The sequence below is a fragment of the Podarcis melisellensis genome, assembly GCF_964234715.1.
Source record: "Podarcis melisellensis genome assembly, chromosome: 6".
Classification (NCBI taxonomy): Eukaryota; Metazoa; Chordata; class Lepidosauria; order Squamata; family Lacertidae; genus Podarcis; species Podarcis melisellensis.
In genome coordinates, this window is record NC_138538.1 from 34,068,530 (window position 1) to 34,088,481 (window position 19,952).

Below are 19,952 nucleotides of genomic sequence, written 5' to 3' on the forward strand. Positions count from 1 at the left end.
TGCAAGACTCTACCTTGAAAACTGTGGCAACATTCATAGTACTATTCAGATGTTCTGGGGGCAGAAACAAGACCAACATCTTGGCAGCTGAGCATCTGCAGGTTCATTCTGTGCATGAATAGGTTATGTACATGCAATATGGTGTTCACAGTGGTGTATCATGAGGGAAGGCCACAGGGGTGGTTGCCCCGGGCGCAAAATTGTTAGGGACACAAAATTTCAACACCAGGGGTGCCTCAATATAGCTGCACTCTTCCGTCACTGGGATCCTTAGAAAACAGCTTCTCCATGCAAACCAGGAAGTGATCTCTCCAGACAATGGAACAACTTTTCTTTACTTATATCTGCAGCTGAGATCTCCTGGGTGACATGGACAACATTAGGCAGCTGAATGCACATGTGTACTCCATCTGTTCCCCCACCCCTGGCATGGCCCCAGGCACTGGTGACCCATGCTACACCACTGTGTACTCACACTAAGTTACAGTTGGTATACTGTACAGTGGTACCTCAGGTTACCAACGCTTCGGGTTACGAACTCTGCTAACCCGGAAGTAGTTGCTCCAGGTTGCGAACTTTGCCCCAGGATGAGAATGGAAATTGTGTGGTGGTGGCACAGCGGCAGCGGAAGGCCCCATTAGTGAAAGTGTGCCTCAGGTTAAGAATGGTTTCGGGTTAAGAACAGATCTCTGGAACGAATTATATTTGTAACCCGAGGTACCACTGTATGCAGAACCAATCAAATATGGAGATTGGACATGAGGGGTGGATCTGCTGTTGGAGTCCTAATCTCCACTCCACACATTTATTTACTCTGCTACTCACATTTAGACTGTTTTTAATAGGGCTTGTGTGGGGAATCCAGGTTGCATACATCTGCTTCTACCAAGCAAGAGAAATTTCACATAGGTTGAAATCCTGATATCCATGTGAAGGATTTTACTTGTTTTCCCTTTCTGTTCCTTTTCCCTCACAACTAACAAAAGCCACCAGCAGAGAAAGATAAATGTTAAATGATTCTGCACCTTTAACCTCCCCCTTATGAAACTATGACAGCTTTAGTACCCCTAATAAATTTGTATCCTTTTCAAACAAAAAAACCACACCAGTTAGACTGTTTTTATTATTTTAAAATAATAGGGTTGGTTTTTTTATTGAGAACATGAATATGTTAAGAACCAAAAATATAATTAAGGGAAATTTGTTAGTATTGTTTGCTAACATGGGATGAACTTATAGCGGAAATATTTTCTGGATCATCTAAACAGTTATATTGAGAGTCACAGGTGGGGAACTCAAACATAATTTGAAGTCAAGTGTTTCGTTTGTACAGGGTGAGTCCTTTAAAAGAGGCCCGTGGATACAGAGTACACATGTTCCACGTGGCGTCTTTTAAAAGATTCACCCTGTAGAAACTTATTGTCTGGAAATGTTGGTGTGTGTTTATGTGAACTTCAGAGAGTTCGTTGTTTAAGAGTAACTTCGAGAAATAAAAACTGAAATATTTCTAAAGTTCAAGCAGGTTAACATAATCAGGGAAGAGACATGAAAATGAAGCAAATATAATTTATTAACATGTATTAAATAATTGCAATGTTAAAGATGCTTATCAGATACCTTTTCAAGTTGGATGTTACAAGCAAAGCTCATGCGTTTTAAGTATATATCTTACTTAAGATATATAGAGCCCAGTTCAGAGAAAATTTCAGGAGGCTTTTGATGTCTTAATTCCTTATAGCTTTCTCTCTTCTCCCGGAGAGATCATTGGAGTTACTTCTTTTAATGAAAGGCTGGATATGTCAGAAATCTTAGAAAGCTGTTGAAATGTATTTTTGTTTATTACAGTGACCAATTTTGTGCTTGTTTCTGTATGCATGTTCTACGCTTTCATGCCATATCTTGCTAGCCTGTAAATATTGTTTGTTATTTTGATGACCTTTTCTCAAGTGCCTTTTCCTTAAATATTTTTGTCAATCTGACATCTGCTAAAATCTATAATAAAAATAACATAGTTATGCCTCTTTTACTGCAGATTTTAAATTGCCTAGTTAGCAGGTAGCTTACTGTTTTCTAAATACCAATGGTATGAAACTCTCCTACAAGGGCAGAAAAAGATAGAGTTGCCATGTTTTGAAGAGGACACTGTGATGCTATGACAGCCGTTCAAAGCAAATAAATGCAATTTGTCTCAAATTTTACCCCTGAAAAAGAGGACGTGTCCTGGAAAAAGAGGACACATGGCAACCCTACAATTGAAGCTTCCCTTTACAAAATCCAGCTTGCAAAATCCACAGTAATATTTGAGTGGTCTGCCCAGGTCTGCACAACCAAAAATAGTATAGGGCAATAATTCTTGGGATCACTCTTGGCAACTTTCTAAAGAATGGGTGCAATAACAATACTAGATTCCCAATCAGATATGATCTTACGAAAATCATTGATAAAAGTAAAAAACTTTGCAAGTAGTGGAGCCCACCAGTTAATATTTTGTTTATAGATTTATCAGGGCATCCTATGTTCACCTGAGGCCTGAAAAAACTTTCTGAGACCAGAGACCATCAGGAAAAGTTGCTGGTAAAAACCTATACATTAAGATCTTTCCAGAACTGAGTATATGTCAGGCTTTGGGGAATTCTATCCCTCCCCCAGGGCAGCAAGAAACAGAGGGGGGGGAGAAGAGTTCTTACTAATGAGTTTATTCAGTCACAGCGAGAAACAAAGGAATGCAGTCTGTCTCCCGTTAATAGCGTTGCTCCAACTGAGCTCCTTCCCCTTCCTTTCTAGCAACAGCACTTCACCTTACAGTGGCTGCCATGAGCTAATTGTCTATGAGTCCTTTGCTCTTGCACTCTCAATGAACGCTGGGTTGTGGGAGAAAGGGGGTCAGAAATACTCTCCAGTGATAACGTGCCAGCTGGCTGCTGTGTCGCTGCCTCTGCTTTCTCTTTTCCCAACACCTCCCAACTCTTCTGTTCGCCTTTCTCTGAGGTGTGACCTTTCTCAAACCACTGCTGTAATTCCTCAAACCACTGCCTTCCACCATTCCTCCTAAATCTCGCCCCCTTCAGTCCAGTCCCTGACAGTATATTAAAGGGAATGTGTGCAGAAACACGACTATTGAGCATGCTCAGCCTTCCTTTGTATTCATGGAGGCTTCCGTACTCATAAGATTTCCCCCATACCTCTCTTTTGTGAATGAATGGTTCCATTTTGACTAGATAAGGAGGACCCCACAGAGAGAATGAGTTCACTATTAATATATAGGATAATCTCTGGCAACACCACATCACAAAATATATATATTGTTTGCCTTGAATGGAAAAGTAGGTCCAACCTTGCCTGTGAAAAGACCCTTAAAATTAAGTTTCTGGTCAGAACAGAAAAGGCATCATATATCAAGAGAAAAACAAAACTGTAAAGAAATTAGGAAGCGCAAATAATTTGTGTTTTGGTGGTTGGTAAAAAATAAAATATTATAAAATAAAAATGAATGTACACTGTGTTTTATGAATGGACTCTGTATTTTGTGAATTACCTAAGAGCCACCAATAGGGAGCTCTAGAATCTGGCAACTAACCAATTGGGTACTACCAAACAGCGACCCCTATTGCTGAAAGCAGGTAACCAGCAGGGAATGCTTCAGCTCAGCCTTTGCACTGTTGACTGAACACCCCCTGCTATGCAGATAATGGAGAAAGCTCATAAATTGTATCCCTTCTGGCATCCTGGCCAACTTTATTATGCTGGTGTAAGCCCTGGTGCACCAGTAGCACAGAATAGCAGCAAATAAAATCCGCTCATATGTCAGCAACTGATAAGACTTGTCAACCAGTTCTTCCAAAGTCTTCCTAAATTATAAAGCTCCAAAATACAGGCCAAAGAGAGCAGGTCTGGGAAGAGTGAGGCATACAATGAGCACCACCAGTGCCATGTAATTCCTGCCCTGTCATTTGATAGAGTGCCCACTTGCCCTCCTTCTTGACATGGAATGCTGTCTACTGGAGTCTCCAGGTCCAGTACAAAGACCATAAGAAGGGAGAGCCAGGACCTTGAAGTTCCCAACAGCTGTTAATCAAGCAAGCAACCTTTGTCATAGTCAGGACGCCTATGTCTTGGCCAGGCCTGCACCCAATCTTGTTTTTGTACAATCTTGTTTGTCCTCAGTAACCAAAATTATATTATCAACATATACAAGCAGAAAAGTTGTTTTCCTTCATTTGCAAGGAATCATACCAAACAAAGTGGCACTAATAGAGTAAAGTTCCAGGGTGGTAACAAAAAGCAAACTAAAAATGCTTTTGCAGTTCATCAAAACTATCCAGCAATATCAAGTTATAGGAAAACTGGTGCTATTAACAGTAATCCTTCTAGCTGGTTAATTGGTTCGACAACTTCCATGCACATGATGTGTGATGCTAATTATTTCCCCCAAGAATTAAATGATAACTAATCAAAGGCAGCTACAGGAGAGCTATGAGGTTCAGGTGAGGGTCAGATGCCTTGTCAATCCCAGCAGGTATATAAGAGGACGACCCTGCCAGGCCTCCGCCTCCTCCTAAAGAGGAGAAGCCTAACATGGAAGACTGGTGTATAGTATGCAGATCTGAAAGGACCACAAAGGGTAAACCACTCAAAATGTATGCTGAAGAGTGTTAAATGTTCAGGAACAGTCAGAAGCCCAAGGCAGTATAAATTCCTCATCTACCTTTATTTAACATTTGTCAGTGACAACAGCTCACTCATAGGAAAACAAGAACTGACTGGACAACACAATAATTAATGATGTAATTTTGGGGGGGAACTTGCAGGGCAGAGACTCTATTCAGCTATCTTTTCCTCCTGTGTGGTAATAATGTGGAGTCCTCATATGCCCTTTCCTATCTACTTCTGCAGAGAAATCTATTTTAAAATCTGACTAACTGAGGCAAAACAAAGCCACCCCCTGGCTCTGCTGGGTGAGATCTGTCACCAAGAGGACACTTCCCTTTAGTGGGAAGATCCACTGTAGCAGATCTACATCGACCTTTGAGTTGCGTGCTGAACAAATGCATGAAATAGTGCTAAAAGGAACAGAGTTATTTACTGGAATAAGTGCTTGAGGTGAAACGATATCCACCGCTCTGTTGTGGTTGCAATATGAAAAGGCACGAAGTCATGCAACTACAGAAGATTGTTCAGGTCCACTTCACACATTACAGCGTTTTCATAATATGCATGTAGAGAAGAAAAACTTTACACACACACACATTCTATGTTGCCACATGTGAAGAGTCTGAAATTGCAATGGCATCTGCTTGCTTTATGATAGCATGTTGTGTGGTGAACATGAGCTCTTGGGAAGCAGGAAAAGCATTTCCTCTGCTTTTGTGCAATGTCTGATGGTGTAATATGCTTCCGTTTGAGGTCAAGGATCCATCTATAGCTGCAACTTGATGTTTTCCACAGTGGCCAGCCAGATCAGTCCCAGGAAGCCCACAACGAGGAGTGGACATGAAGGCAACAGCCCTCCACCATGTTTTGGCACCATCACCTTCCTCTGCTAACTATGGAGCTTCATGTCTAATAGCAATGGATAGCTTTACGTCCTGTGAATTTGTTGGGTCCTTTTTTAAAAGCCACCTAAGCTAGTTGCTATGTGTTAAAGAAATGAGAGCAGTGGAAGCAATCCTAACTCAGTTTATGGCAATTCATGCCCAAAACATCAGTTCCTTCCATCTGCTCATCTGCTGAAGTGCTAGATTCAAATTTGTAAGAGTAACTGTGAAGGGTAAAGTAATTTATTCCCTCTTTAGAAGCTATGTCAATAAGTGATTCGGCTTATGTAACAGTTTTCTTACATAATTATAAGACTATGGCTATAGTATACATGAACTTTAGAACTACCTTGCCTGTCAAACCTGTGGTGGTGGTGGGAGGGGGAGGGGTAGCTATCCATATCCTAATAGGATTTGTTACGAATGGATATGGAAATACTTGTCTTTTCTCTACCTATTCTTTGAACTTTTCACAGAGACTTAACCAAGATAAGCAGATGGCTTTTGGTCAGTTGGAGGATGACTCCAGGGGGCAGCATCCAGCCTCCTCCAGATATAGTTGCATTCTTCTTGAAGAAGCAGACTCACTGCTTGGGAGTTCTGAAACTCCCACGGCTCCTGCATGTCCAGGTAGTTGCTTTGACCAGCAGGGCTTTTGACCAACTTCGGATGGTACTCCAGTGGTGTCTTTTCCAGCAGAAGATGGATGCAGATCATGAGTGAGGAATATTTCTCAGCCTTAGGGCCACATTTCCTCCTGGGAAATATTTTTGGTGGCCACATCCCTGCAGTGAGAGCCACCACAGGCAAAAACAGGTGCAGAAATGAATTTAAATTTTGCCTTTGTACAATAGCATCTACAAGCACAATTGCACCCATCTCTCTCTTCTATCCAAGCAAGCAAAAGGCATTATGAACACTCAAGGACACATTCCAGCCAGGCAAAAACACTCAAGAAAAATACCAAACAGTGTGGCCTGTGAAAGGGGTGGGGTAGCTTCATACATGACCTTTAAAAAGGCCCAAGACCTGTACAACTGCATTTGGCTCTCAGGCCTAAGGTTCCCCACCCCAATTTAGATATTGTCTCAGATGTGTTCATCCAGGGATGAGGAACCTGTGGTCCTCCAGATGTTGCTGGACTCCAGCCTTCATCATCCCCAGCCATCATGGATATTAGCAGGAATGATGGGAGTTGTACTTCAGCAACATCTGGATGGCCACAGGTTCTCCATCCTTGCCTTAAGTGATCATATCCAGACTGAATTACTGCAACACCACTTATGTGAAACTGCCTTTGTAAAGTGTTTGGGAACTGAATTGGTGTAAATTGCAGCAGAGAGTTTTAACTGGGGCTGGGGTTGGGGGTTTTTGTATTTCTCAGTTCATGTAGCTTCACTGCTATGCTAGCTTCATTAGCTCCTACAGTAGGTTGTTCCTGAGCCCAGGGTCATCCAGTGAAGCTGAATGTTGGAAGATTTAGGACAGAGAAAAGGAAGTACTTCTTCACAGCATATAGTTAAACTGTGGGTTTTCCTATCCCAGAATGTGGTGATGGCCACCAACATGGAAGGGAATCAGACAAAGAAGGAGAAGCCTACTAGCCAGGATGGTCATAGTAGGTTCAATATTAGAGGCAGTATGCCTTTGAATATCAGTTGCTGGAAATCATGAGTAGGAGAGGCTATTGCACCCATGTCCCGCTTTGAGCTTTCCGTGGGCATCTGGTTGACTACTGTGGGAGACAGGATGCTGGGCTAAATGGCCGGATCCTGCAGGGTTCTTCTTAATCTCAATCCAGTTCAGCATGCTGGCAACCTAAATGGTTTGGGACCAGGATTACATCCTCCTTCATAATCCTGCCCATCCAAATGATCCAAGGGGAGGTTCTCATTCCTGTTTCAACACCACCAGTGAAGGTGAATGCATTTGGTAGTACTTTCTCTGCCAAGATGCCCAGGCTTCCTGGAACTCCTTGACTGAAGATGTCCAGAGAGTCTGTTTTGTCGCCAGTCATGAGAACACAATACTATTTTACTGAAGTTGGAAAACTAAATAATTCAATTGCTTGTTATTATACTTTAAGTCCTGCTGTGCTACTTGATGATGTTTTGAAAATGTAGATATTTTTATTATGTTGTATATGTGTTTTTAATTAAAAATGGATTTTTTAAACAAAAATAATAATTGTTGTCAGCCACCTTGTAATTTCTTTGGAGCTGAAAGTACAGAATCTAAAAGTTTTAAGTAGACTACTTATGCTAGGTAAGCTTCCAAGGTGGAAGATGAAAAGCCAGTGTAGCAGTCCTTGAAAAATGGTACTTGTCAACAGAATACTACTTAGGGAGTGGGAAGAATTGGAGTCAGATGACTAAGAGCAGCTACTACTGATTGGAAGGCTTTTGGCACCACAATTTGTGAGTCAACTGAAAAGCAAGAAGCATCAGGAACAGCCTATCAAACAAGAAAAATGGATAGTTACGTCCGGGAGTGCCAACTTGAATAAAATATTTGGGAGGGCCAGGTAAGCCCCCACATGACACAGTGCACACATGCCATTTGAATTGCAATGCCCATCAACTGGGGGGGGGACAACCCCCTCAAATATTTTGTTGGGGGACAAAGTTCCCTCAGCCCCTAGGAGCTGGCCTCTATGGTTATAGCAATAGCACACCCAAAAATACACATTACTTCTCAGGGCAGACTTTTCAGGATTTTATTGGATTCCTGTCAGCAACTCTCACCAGGCCGAGCTACCACAGCCCATGCTCCAGGGATGATGGAAGGTGCAATCAAACAACATCTGATGTGTTTCCCTAACACTGTTTTAAATGCTCCAGAGCACTATGTGATTTGCCATACTACCACTCCACCTGCCTACTCTTGAGTCCTGCTAGTCCAGTTTGGGAGGCAAGCAGGTTTGTCATGCAAGAGCTCAAGCCAACTTTAACATCGCAACCTGAATTTGCTGGTTTATGATCCCAGAATAGTGACAATCTGGAAGTAGCCACAGTTCCATGTTGGAAATTGCAGTCTGTACTACAGATAGCATGCAACACATCTGAGTTTCTGAGTTAAGGAAGAAATGTCAGCTTCTGTGGCTTTGTAACCCAGAACTTTTCCATTCCTTAAACAAAAGACACAGATTCCTGGGGTAGGCAGAGAGCAGAGACTCAGAAACTACAATTAATCCAGAATGTGCCAGCTAGACTGGTGACTAGGAGCAGTTACCAAAACCACATTGGCTCCCAGTATGTTTCTGAGCACAATTCAAAGTGTTGGTGCTGACCTTAAAACCCCAAATGGCCTTGGCTCTGTATACCTGCATACCTTTTTTACCTTTACCTGTAAATCTGAAGGAGCATCTCCACCCCATCATTCAGCCCAGACTCTGAGATCCAGCACTGAGGGCCTTCTGGCAGTTCCCACACTGAGAGAAGTGAAATTACAGGGAACAAAGCAGAGGGCCTTCTTGGTAGTGGCACCTACCCTGTGGAATGCCCTCCCATCAGACGTTAAGGAGATGTGTAATTATATAAAATTTAGGAAACATCTGAAGGCAGCCCTGTACAGTGGAACCTTGGTTTTCGAACATAATGTGTTCCAGAAGGCTGTTCAACTTCTGAAACCTTCAAAAACCAAGGATCAATGGGCAGTCGACAAAATCCATTGGAAAAATGGAGAAACGTGCCTCAGAAACCGTTCGACTTCTGAGGCGCATTCAAAAATGGAAGCAATTACTTCCGGGTTTTCGGCATTTGGATTTTGAATTGTTTGGCTTCTGCGATGTTCGAAAACCGAGGTTCCACTGTATAGGGAAGCTTTTTAAGGTCTAATGTTTTACTATGTTGTTACATATGCTGGAAGCCACCCAGAGTGGCGAGGGCAACCCAATCAGATGGGCGGGGTACAAAAAAGTTGTTGTTGTTATGGAACATTACAGTCTTTCAGCTTTGCAAAGCCAGGGATTAATCTTGGGTGAGGTACTAAGTAAAGCTGGATTGTATAGTATTATCTAGTGGTTGATGGGAACGAATGGGAGATCACATGATATGATGTGAGTACAGTATGTATTGTGAGAGTTCAGAACTTAACTGGTTAAGTTGTTCTGAGTGTGCGTCACATTCCGACGTCAGTTTTAGAAGCTGGGAGGAGCTTGTTCCTGTACTTTCTGTTCTCTCTGTGTCTCTGAGAGAGAAAGACGTGCTTTGCTATGGCAGCAAGCAGTGATGGAGTCTGTTGATGAAATGCTCTAATAAACAACTGTAAATGGACTTAAGTGCTCTCTGAGTTTGTCTGACGCTAGACGACAGTTTTTACCGCTGTGTTTACTCTGCTGAGCGTGACCTGAAGGGAGCAACAGTGGCGCAGCTTGTGAAGAAGTGTGCCGGACCCGGTGATAAAAGGCTAATTGGCGATCGTAAAGCAATTAGAAGGTCACGCATCAATCAATCAATATTCCACAGGTTATGGTGAGTCATCGCTCGTAAAACTGTCGCTGGAGGCCCCAGGAATGCTTTGAAGTAAGCGTTCCGAAGTGGAGGGGCAAGCCGGAGGCAAACGGCTGGCTGAAAGACGCGAAAGTTTGCCTGGTCCTACAAAGCAGAGCTGCTGAGAGAGCTGGAAGCTAAAAGCAGCTGGAAAATCGTTTCTCCACGGAGAAGGGAGAGCCAGAAGAAGCTGAAGCTGATCATAAGTAAGCTTGGGCCCCTTGGGAGAACGGGAGAAGATGGCAGAGAGCCAGGATATACCGGTGGAAAAGCTCACTCTAAAGAGTTGGGCAACCTGGAGCAAAAGAATAAGGGGTTGGTTCCTGGTCCATGGGCTTTGGGGAGCAAGCCAGAGGGAGCCACTACCACCCCTTAGCTGTGAAGCGGCTGGAGACGTTGCAGGCTGTGAAGCTGCGTTGCCTGAAGATAGCCAGCAAAGAGAGCTTGATATGCTGAGAGCATGCGTTCATGCATCGCTGAGACCCCACTTGGAGAGTGTAAAGACGGCAAGGGCTGCCTGGGATGTGCTGAAGGGTTTGTGTGAAGCTTCAGCGGGAGGCCAGGGCCCTGCAGACGCTGGACAAATAGCCCCTGTTCCGGAATCAGCCTCAAGGAGCGCTGATGCGCAGATCGGGGCGGCGAAGAGTTCCAAAGGCAAGTTTAAAGGACTTTCCACTAGTGCTGAAGCGAAGAGCAGCTTCAGGGGGGGCCAGGCTGATGGGAGGCGCCGTTCCAGAAGGAGGAAGGCCAGGCCAGCTGGGAGGAGCCCCGGGCAGTGTTTTTCCACTGGAGTTCAACATCTGCGTGGCAGTTGCCCCCACCGGAGCAGGGAGCCGAAGCAGGATGTTGCCAAGGTCACTTCTCATGGGAATCAGAGGGTTTCCATGGCAACCAGCCTGGCAAGACGGGCAGGCGTGGGACTGAGTCCAGCAGACGTGGTAAACAACAGGAAGAGACTTATCAGCTTTCTGCAAGCATGGCTTTGTTTGAGAACAGCTGTGTGGGAAACACTGAGCTGAGCTTTGTTATTGACTCAGCAGCTAACCGCAACATGGTTCCTGAGACACCTGCAGTCAAGTTGTGGAATTGCAAAGCAATTTCCACGGGACAAACTGTTTTATTTGGAAATGGACAGCGAAAAAATGTCACTAACTGTGGTACATTGTTCCTTTCTGTTTTGCAGGAGCAGGTCGAAGTGTGCACCATCCCAGAGATGCCTCACTGTCTTTTGTCTGTGCCTTATTTGTTAAATAAGGGGTTCAAAGTTTGTTTTGAAAATGCTGTCTGTACAATCTCCAGAGGGGAGAGGATACTTGCCAAGGTTAAGAAGGGGCAGAATGATCTTTTCATTCTTAAAACGTCTCTTGAGGGTGAGGGGAAAGTTGAGAAAGCACAAGCGTTGCGTGCTACAGTTCCCAATCAGCGTACTACAATTCCCGCTCATGGGTCGGTAGAGGACTTGCAGACTCTGCCCGAGGTTGCCAAGGGATGTAGAATTAAAAATTGTGGAAGTGCCATTAATTGTGACACTTGCAGACAGAGAAAGGTAAAAGGGTGCAGTTATCCGAAGGTGGAAAGGGTAACCACTAAACCCTTTGAGCTGGTACACATAGATTTGTTCAGTCCTGTCGAGGAAAAGAGTCTGGGAGGGGCCAGGTTTCTGCTAACGGTTCAAGACAGTTTTTCGCAGAATTCCTGGAGTTTTGGTCTCAAATCCAAGGAGGATGCAGCACAGCTGATCAAGAGCTGGATTGAGGAGGTGGAACAGAGGTTCTCCGCCAGGGTGAGAGCAGTCATCAGTGACAGAAATGCTAAGTACACTGGTTCTGCTTTGCAGAAGTTCTTTCACAAGAAAGGGATACGTCACACAGTTACAGATCCCCAGCAGAGGGGGGTGGCAGAGCTTAGGAGTGAAGCTCTGGTCAAAGCAGCACAGGTAATGCTTACAGAGTCTGGGTTACCTCCTAAGTTTTGGCTGGAGGCAACCAGATGCGTATGCTTCACCTGGAATAGGACCTACAATTCACTGGTAGGTGACACACCGTTTTCTTTGTTGAATGGCAGAAAACCCCAGGTTCATTTTCTGCGCAAGTTTGGATCACCTGCATCTGTGCCGGTGCCTGAGGCTTTGCGAGGGCCAGATGGATCCAAGTTCCAGAAAATGATCTTCTGTGGGTATGAGCCAGAAGCTCGTGCATGGCGGTTTGCTTATCCGTCAGGTGATCAGAGTAAAGTGCTGATCAGTAAAAACGCTGAGTTCTTTGAGCAGGATGAGAAGCCAAAGATTGTTGTCCAGCGTGATCTTCTCTCAGAATGTCTCTCTGATCCAGAGGACAGTTCTGATGAGGAGGAAGGAGAGGCTGAGGCTGTTGATGACGACCAGGTCACTGACCAGGGTCAAGAGCAGGATGGAGCATCTCCACAAGTTGTTAAAAGGGAGCTCAAGAGTGAACCTAGTTCTCCTGTGAGTGTAATGGAAAGTATTCGAAGACGCTTTAAGTCAGAGGGGGAATCCCGTGATGCAGAGGACACACCTGCTGATCAAAGTGAGTCAGAGGAAACTCCTGAGTTTGTGCCTAGGCGGTCCAGTCGCACAACCAAGGGTATTCCACCTGAGAGGTACCAAGCCACAGGTGCATGGGTAAGTTTCGCACAGTGCAATTCTGAGAGTTGTGAGGTGGTTCCACAGTTGCCTGACAGGGACGCCAAGAGAGGGCGCAAGGCATTGGGGAAGGGATTGATCTCACAGAGTTTTGCTGAGGATGTTCCACAGGTGCAGTCGGAATCCAACGCAAGAGGGGGTGTGAGAGTTCAGAACTTAACTGGTTAAGTTGTTCTGAGTGTGCGTCACATTCCGACGTCAGTTTTAGAAGCTGGGAGGAGCTTGTTCCTGTACTTTCTGTTCTCTCTGTGTCTCTGAGAGAGAAAGACGTGCTTTGCTATGGCAGCAAGCAGTGATGGAGTCTGTTGATGAAATGCTCTAATAAACAACTGTAAATGGACTTAAGTGCTCTCTGAGTTTGTCTGACGCTAGACGACAGTTTTTACCGCTGTGTTTACTCTGCTGAGCGTGACCTGAAGGGAGCAACAGTGGCGCAGCTTGTGAAGAAGTGTGCCGGACCCGGTGATAAAAGGCTAATTGGCGATCATAAAGCAATTAGAAGGTCACGCATCAATCAATCAATATTCCACATGTATGCACACAAGCACACACAAACATATGTGTAATTATATAAAATTATAGGGTACTGGTCTTCAACAGGTGGGTTGGGACCCACTGGTGGGGATGGTTGCAAAAGGAGCACTACCACCATGCAAATATACCATAACTGTTTGAGAACTAGGTCCCCAAATTTATGTTTGGATTAAAAGTGGGTCCTGGGTGTGAAAAGGTTCGAGATACTTGCTACAGGAAACCTCTGCAAGGGGAACAGCTTACAAATCAAGTTCACAGGTGTAAACACTTTCTAGATTGCTAATTGCTACTGAGGTGAAAAACATTTTTTTAATGTTCTATTAGTGCTCTCACGTTTTTCCATTAAAATAAATAAATTCTACTGCCATCAGGGATGGGAAAGGAATAAGAGAGAGGAGGAGATCCCAAATGACTCTTGATTTTTTAATTAAATCAGTGGTTGTGGAGCAGGGGAGGTTTTGCTCAGATACAAGGCATCTCCTTTTCATAAATGAGCTAAATCAATTTATTCTACTACTGATCGCTTTAACTAACTAGAGCATCATTTTTATGCTGCTTAAGAGAGCTGCTCCCTGGAATGTAATCTGTATGACAGGCTCATTCTGTATTTTCCAGTTATTTTCACATCATTGTTTACTGATGGGTTGGTGGTTGAGTGTGTACCTTGCCAGCAGAGTGTCCTGAGTTAAATTCCTGGCATCTTCAGGTAGGGTTGGGAGATACTCCTGCCTGAAATCTTGGAGAGCTGCTGCCAGTCGGGGCCGTCTTACCCATAGGTGCTAGGGGTGCGGGGCACCTGGGCTCCAGGCTCTTGGAAGCACCAGGCCGAGAGTCCGGGGCCCGAGAGTTGAGTCCAGGGAAGAGCACATACATCAGTCGGAGTGCTGCAACGGGCTCTTCTGCTGCGGGCGGCTCTGTGCTGCAAGTTCGGGGGCGACTGAGCCAATGAGACACTGAGGCAGGCAGGCGGCTCCGCCCTCCTGCATGCCTGGGACTGGGCAACTGGGGGGGGGACACTGGGCAGATCTTTGCACCCTGGTGCCGCATATGCTTAAGACAGCCCTGCTGCCAGTCAGTGTAGACAATACTGAACTAGAGGGACTAATGGTCTGACTCGGTATAGGGTACCTTCCTATGTTCCATTGTACAAATATTAGGAGCCCCAATCATGGTTCCATCAGCCAGAGGTGGAAGTATAGAGAATTTGCTCCACTCCACCCAACTCTGTTATCAAGAGTACTCTGCTCTAACTGCTAGTTGTCATGGGACTGCAGAGATTTACCAGGGAAAAAAATTTCCAGAAAAATTAGGGGGGAATGCAATTTTTAGCACTCTACATATCGAAAAATCACTTTAGGGACATAAAATGCATCATGTATAACTTGGTTTGCTGTAGAATTATAATGTCTGGTATTTTAAAAGTACAGTGGTACCTCAGGTTACATACGCTTCAGGTTACATACGCTTCAGGTTATAGACTCCTGGGGGTAGCAGCCAGCAAGGTGGTGAAATCCAGCAGAGTTTGGAGTAAAACCAGCACCTGAATGGGACTGAGATAGTTGTGGGAGCTGGGAGCTTTTGATAGCTGCTGTGTAATCTCTGCTTTATCTAATGATGACTTTAATTACTAGGCTCTTTGCCTTTTCTCAGCAGGGTTTCTGGAACTGCTCTACATCTGGAGTTGGGATAATTGCGTTCCTGCTGACTGGCTGTAGGTGGCAAAGTAATTATGTCCATTCCTGGACCTGGTAAAGGAGGCCAATGAGAGCCCTATAATTTTCCATCTCAGTAAGATAATGCTTTGTTTTGCAAGGATATGTGGAAACCAAACATATCCTTCAACATTAATCAAAAGTGAAAATAGGAACCCAGGACTTTTATTATATGAATATAATAGCCAGCCCGTTTATTTGGGCTAGAAAACAACCATGACTAAAGCAGTACTCCTTTATAGGAGCTGGTGTGTCCCAGTGAAGGATTGGTGGGAAAGATGTGCATTTTCTTAATGTCTACAAATGCATATTTTTACACTTATGTGCCATGAATCTTTAAGTGGATTTCTTTTCAGCAGCTATTTCAAATGTAACTCCAAAAGCAATGCAATGTTCACAGTTCAGGGTGTTATTTCGTTTAGTACATTTACATGCTAATCAGTTACATAATCAAGCTCACGTTGCACAAAAGCAAAATGCAAACAATGAAGTTCATAGAAACCAAGAACAGTCAAATGAATTTATCAGAGCCAGGTCATGTCTACAACAAAATCCGACAATCCCACTGAAGACAAATGCAAATGTTTGCAGTGATGGTTTCTAGGCTTGGCCTCAGACTAGATTTTCTTCACGTGGCACTCTACATGTCAGAGCCATCACTGAAAAGGCCTTCATGCTCATTCTCATGGATTTTACATAGATTTTAAAGGGCAGGTGGAACTATATGGAAAGATGTATTCTCTTGGTTTTAAAGGTCAGCTGCTTGGCATGGACTCAAACAAATAGCCAGTGAAACTGTTTGGGGCATTCTTGGTGTCATAGATGAGTTGCTGCAGTATTTCTCTCAGTGCAGCAGAGATTGAAACACTGGAGATCATGGAAGTTGCTGTGGCCAATATAAGTTACAAGCACATTAGAAGCACTTGCTAGGTGACGCCAATGCCCCTCTAATCCAGCATCTTCTTCTGACAGTGGTCAAACAGATGCCTTTTGGAGATGAGATGAACAGAATTGTACACAGTATTCCACATAGGCTGCAATCCTATGCACACTCACCTGGGAGTAAGCCCAATGGAGTACCATGGTACTTACTTCCAGATTAACAGTGGATCGTGCAGATAATGAGTGAGAAAAGTATTCCAACATTATCCTGTGAATCAGATGTCAAAAGAACATGCAAAAATGTCACAGACATGTGGAGTAGGGTGGAGGGGAATATAACTCTAGCTGAATGCTGAAATGAAAGCACTTGAAGTCAGTGTCAGAAATGGCACTATTAGTAGCAGGGTGTGAAACTGATTTTATATGGGCTTATCTCACATAGTTCTCCTGAAAATTCAGCTTCCACTCCCCCCACCCAATCTTTTAACTATTCACATCTTGTTCCCCACCCCTTCCCAATTTTTTAATTAAGCTAAAGGGTAAAGGGACCCCTGACCATTAGGTCCAGTTGTGGCCGACTCTGGGGTTGTGGTGCTCATCTCGCTTTATTGGCCAAGGGAGCCGGCGTACAGCTTCCGGGTCATGTGGCCAGCATGACTAAGCCGCTTCTGGCGAACCAAAGCAGCACACGGAAATGCCGTTTACCTTCCCGCCAGAGCGGTACCTATTTATCTACTTGCACTTTGACATGCTTTCGAATTCCTAGGTTGGCAGGAGCAGGGACCGAGCAACAGGAGCTCACCCCGTCATGGGGATTCTTTAATTACTTGCATCTTAATTTTATGATCTGCAATAGGATCCCCAAACCTCAGTGCCAGAATATCCAGTCGCTTTGTTATCACTCCTTGCTTCATCCAGAGCTATTGAATCATCATCCCCAGCAGTCATAAGGACCCGACAGGTGCCTGGCGGAGGTGAAAAGACATCATGAAAGATTAAATCAGGCAGTGGCACATGGTTACAAATGATAGTTTTTCCACAGAGTTAATCTTCAGATGGCAGTGTAGGATGGAAATAAGTCATTAATATGCCCATAGTTTTCTTTTCAATGATAATGATATATATGTACGTTTATGTATATATATAGAGAGAGAAGACAGTTAAAGATGGCATTTTTCATTAAAAGACAGGCTCTAAATCAATGGAATGAGAACATTTTAATGGCATCCGCATCCATAAAAGGGCTCATAAGAGCTTCCTGGAGTTTGCTGAAAGCTAACATAATCATTAGAGTATCTTCAAAGAAATACATTATATATATATATATATATATATATATATATATATATATATATATATATATATATATATGCTTTCGTAGATTTTCACGGGTACAGGAATGCAGGTTTTGGTGTCCTCGGGTGTCTTCCCGTGTAAAAGTTGGGGTGTCTAGGCGACGTTTCGACGAGGTCTCACTCGTCATCTTCAGGCTGGTGCTTTCGGCTTCTTGTTACTGGAACAGAGCAGGATCTCAGTGTTTGAGTTCCTATAAATACTGTTGAGGGGGTGTGGTGTATAGCCTCCAATGTTCTGGGCAGAGAGGAAGTTCCCAGGCTAGTGTGCCTTTTCTTCTTTTGTTCCTTAATTACTTGAGGGATATCTTGAGTGATTTCTTGAGTGATATCCTGAGTACCACTTAGGTGGGTCATTAGGTGTGGATTAGTTGCTAAAGTCTTTGTGTCTTGACCTCTTGAACTTTGTGAAGAGTTTTTCTGAGAAGATGGCTGTACTGCACTTAGTTGTGCTCTGGCTTGGCTTCGTGTATAGGGGCGAGCTGTGGTTTTGTGGCCTGTGTCAGCCAGATCTGTGTAGGGATTGCAGGGGGGTGCAGCATCCGGAGGTGCCACCATGGTTTGGCTACTGGATGGTGTCTGTAATTTATCTGTGGAGAGGGTCTGGGTTTGGGTCTGGTGTGGTTGGTTGGTGATGGCGTTCTGTGTGCCTCTGGATCTGGTGTCAGTTTTTGTGGGGAGGGCTAATTTCCAGATGTCTGGCAAGCGGGATGTGTCGTCACGCTTGTTCATGTTGTGAGGGTGTTTCTCTATCTCGATGGCTTCCATGATTATTCTCTTGTGGTGATGTTCCATGTTAAAGAGCAATTTGGAATCTGCAAAATTAATTTCGTGTCCTGTTTCTTTCATGTGTTGGAAAAGAGAGGAAGTTTTTTCTTCTTTTTTGACGGCATTCTTGTGTTCTGCGATACGTGCATTTATTCGTCTGTTTGTTTGTCCAATGTACGTGGCTGGGCAGACTTTGCAGGGTATTTCATAGACCCCTTGGTTTTCCAACTGGATTTTATCCTTGGGGTTTCTGAGGATATTGGCTATTTTTTGGTTGGTGCAAAAGGCTGTTTTGATATTGTGTTTATGGAGGATTTTGCTAATTTTATCTGTAGTGCCCTTGATATAAGGAAGGAGGGCCATGCCATTGTTTTCTTCTGTGTCTTGGTTTTTGGGGGGTGTTTCTTTTTGGATTAGCTTCGTAACCCTGTTTTGCTGGACAAAGATACAGATAGAAGGAGCACCTATGGGATCACCCCTCTCACCGGTCATCGCAAACCTGTACATGGAACACTTTGAAACCAATGCTTTAGACAAGTCAGAACACAAACCCAAACTTTGGCTCAGATATGTTGACGACACCTTTGTAATTTGGCCACACGGGAAGGAAAAACTGGATAGCTTCCTCACACATCTCAACAGCCTACACCCCAAAATACAATTCACTATGGAAATAGAAGCCAACAACCAACTTCCCTTCCTTGACGTCCTAATCTACAAAAAACCTGATGGCTCCCTAGGACACACTATCTACCGGAAAAAAACACACACCAACCGCTACTTACATGCACAATCACACCACCACCCTGCACAAATAAACTCCGTAGCCAAGACTCTCATCTCCAGAACCAAACGCCTGGCTGACAAAGACCACTTGACAACTGAGTTACAGAATCTCTCAAATGTGTTAATTGCCAATGGATACCAGCAAAACAGGGTTACGAAGCTAATCCAAAAAGAAACACCCCCCAAAAACCAAGACACAGAAGAAAACAATGGCATGGCCCTCCTTCCTTATATCAAGGGCACTACAGATAAAATTAGCAAAATCCTCCATAAACACAATATCAAAACAGCCTTTTGCACCAACCAAAAAATAGCCAATATCCTCAGAAACCCCAAGGATAAAATCCAGTTGGAAAACCAAGGGGTCTATGAAATACCCTGCAAAGTCTGCCCAGCCACGTACATTGGACAAACAAACAGACGAATAAATGCACGTATCGCAGAACACAAGAATGCCGTCAAAAAAGAAGAAAAAACTTCCTCTCTTTTCCAACACATGAAAGAAACAGGACACGAAATTAATTTTGCAGATTCCAAATTGCTCTTTAACATGGAACATCACCACAAGAGAATAATCATGGAAGCCATCGAGATAGAGAAACACCCTCACAACATGAACAAGCGTGACGACACATCCCGCTTGCCAGACATCTGGAAATTAGCCCTCCCCACAAAAACTGACACCAGATCCAGAGGCACACAGAACGCCATCACCAACCAACCACACCAGACCCAAACCCAGACCCTCTCCACAGATAAATTACAGACACCATCCAGTAGCCAAACCATGGTGGCACCTCCGGATGCTGCACCCCCCTGCAATCCCTACACAGATCTGGCTGACACAGGCCACAAAACCACAGCTCGCCCCTATACACGAAGCCAAGCCAGAGCACAACTAAGTGCAGTACAGCCATCTTCTCAGAAAAACTCTTCACAAAGTTCAAGAGGTCAAGACACAAAGACTTTAGCAACTAATCCACACCTAATGACCCACCTAAGTGGTACTCAGGATATCACTCAAGAAATCACTCAAGATATCCCTCAAGTAATTAAGGAACAAAAGAAGAAAAGGCACACTAGCCTGGGAACTTCCTCTCTGCCCAGAACATTGGAGGCTATACACCACACCCCCTCAACAGTATTTATAGGAACTCAAACACTGAGATCCTGCTCTGTTCCAGTAACAAGAAGCCGAAAGCACCAGCCTGAAGATGACGAGTGAGACCTCG

The 19,952-nt window shown here is 44.1% G+C and overlaps 1 protein-coding gene across 1 annotated transcript in view; it reads left to right on the top strand.

The window, feature by feature from the left end:
• LOC309372174 (uncharacterized protein) overlaps positions 1-19,952 on the top strand; it is a gene marked incomplete at its 3' end in the record, with an annotated part of 317,646 nt that overhangs the window by 293,014 nt on the left and 4,680 nt on the right. The window contains exon 2 of the mRNA XM_081915475.1: positions 18,542-19,612. Within this exon, the coding sequence (XP_081771601.1) occupies positions 18,602-19,612 (1,011 nt within the window). The 5' untranslated portion in view covers positions 18,542-18,601. The remainder of the gene's footprint in view (positions 1-18,541; positions 19,613-19,952) is intronic.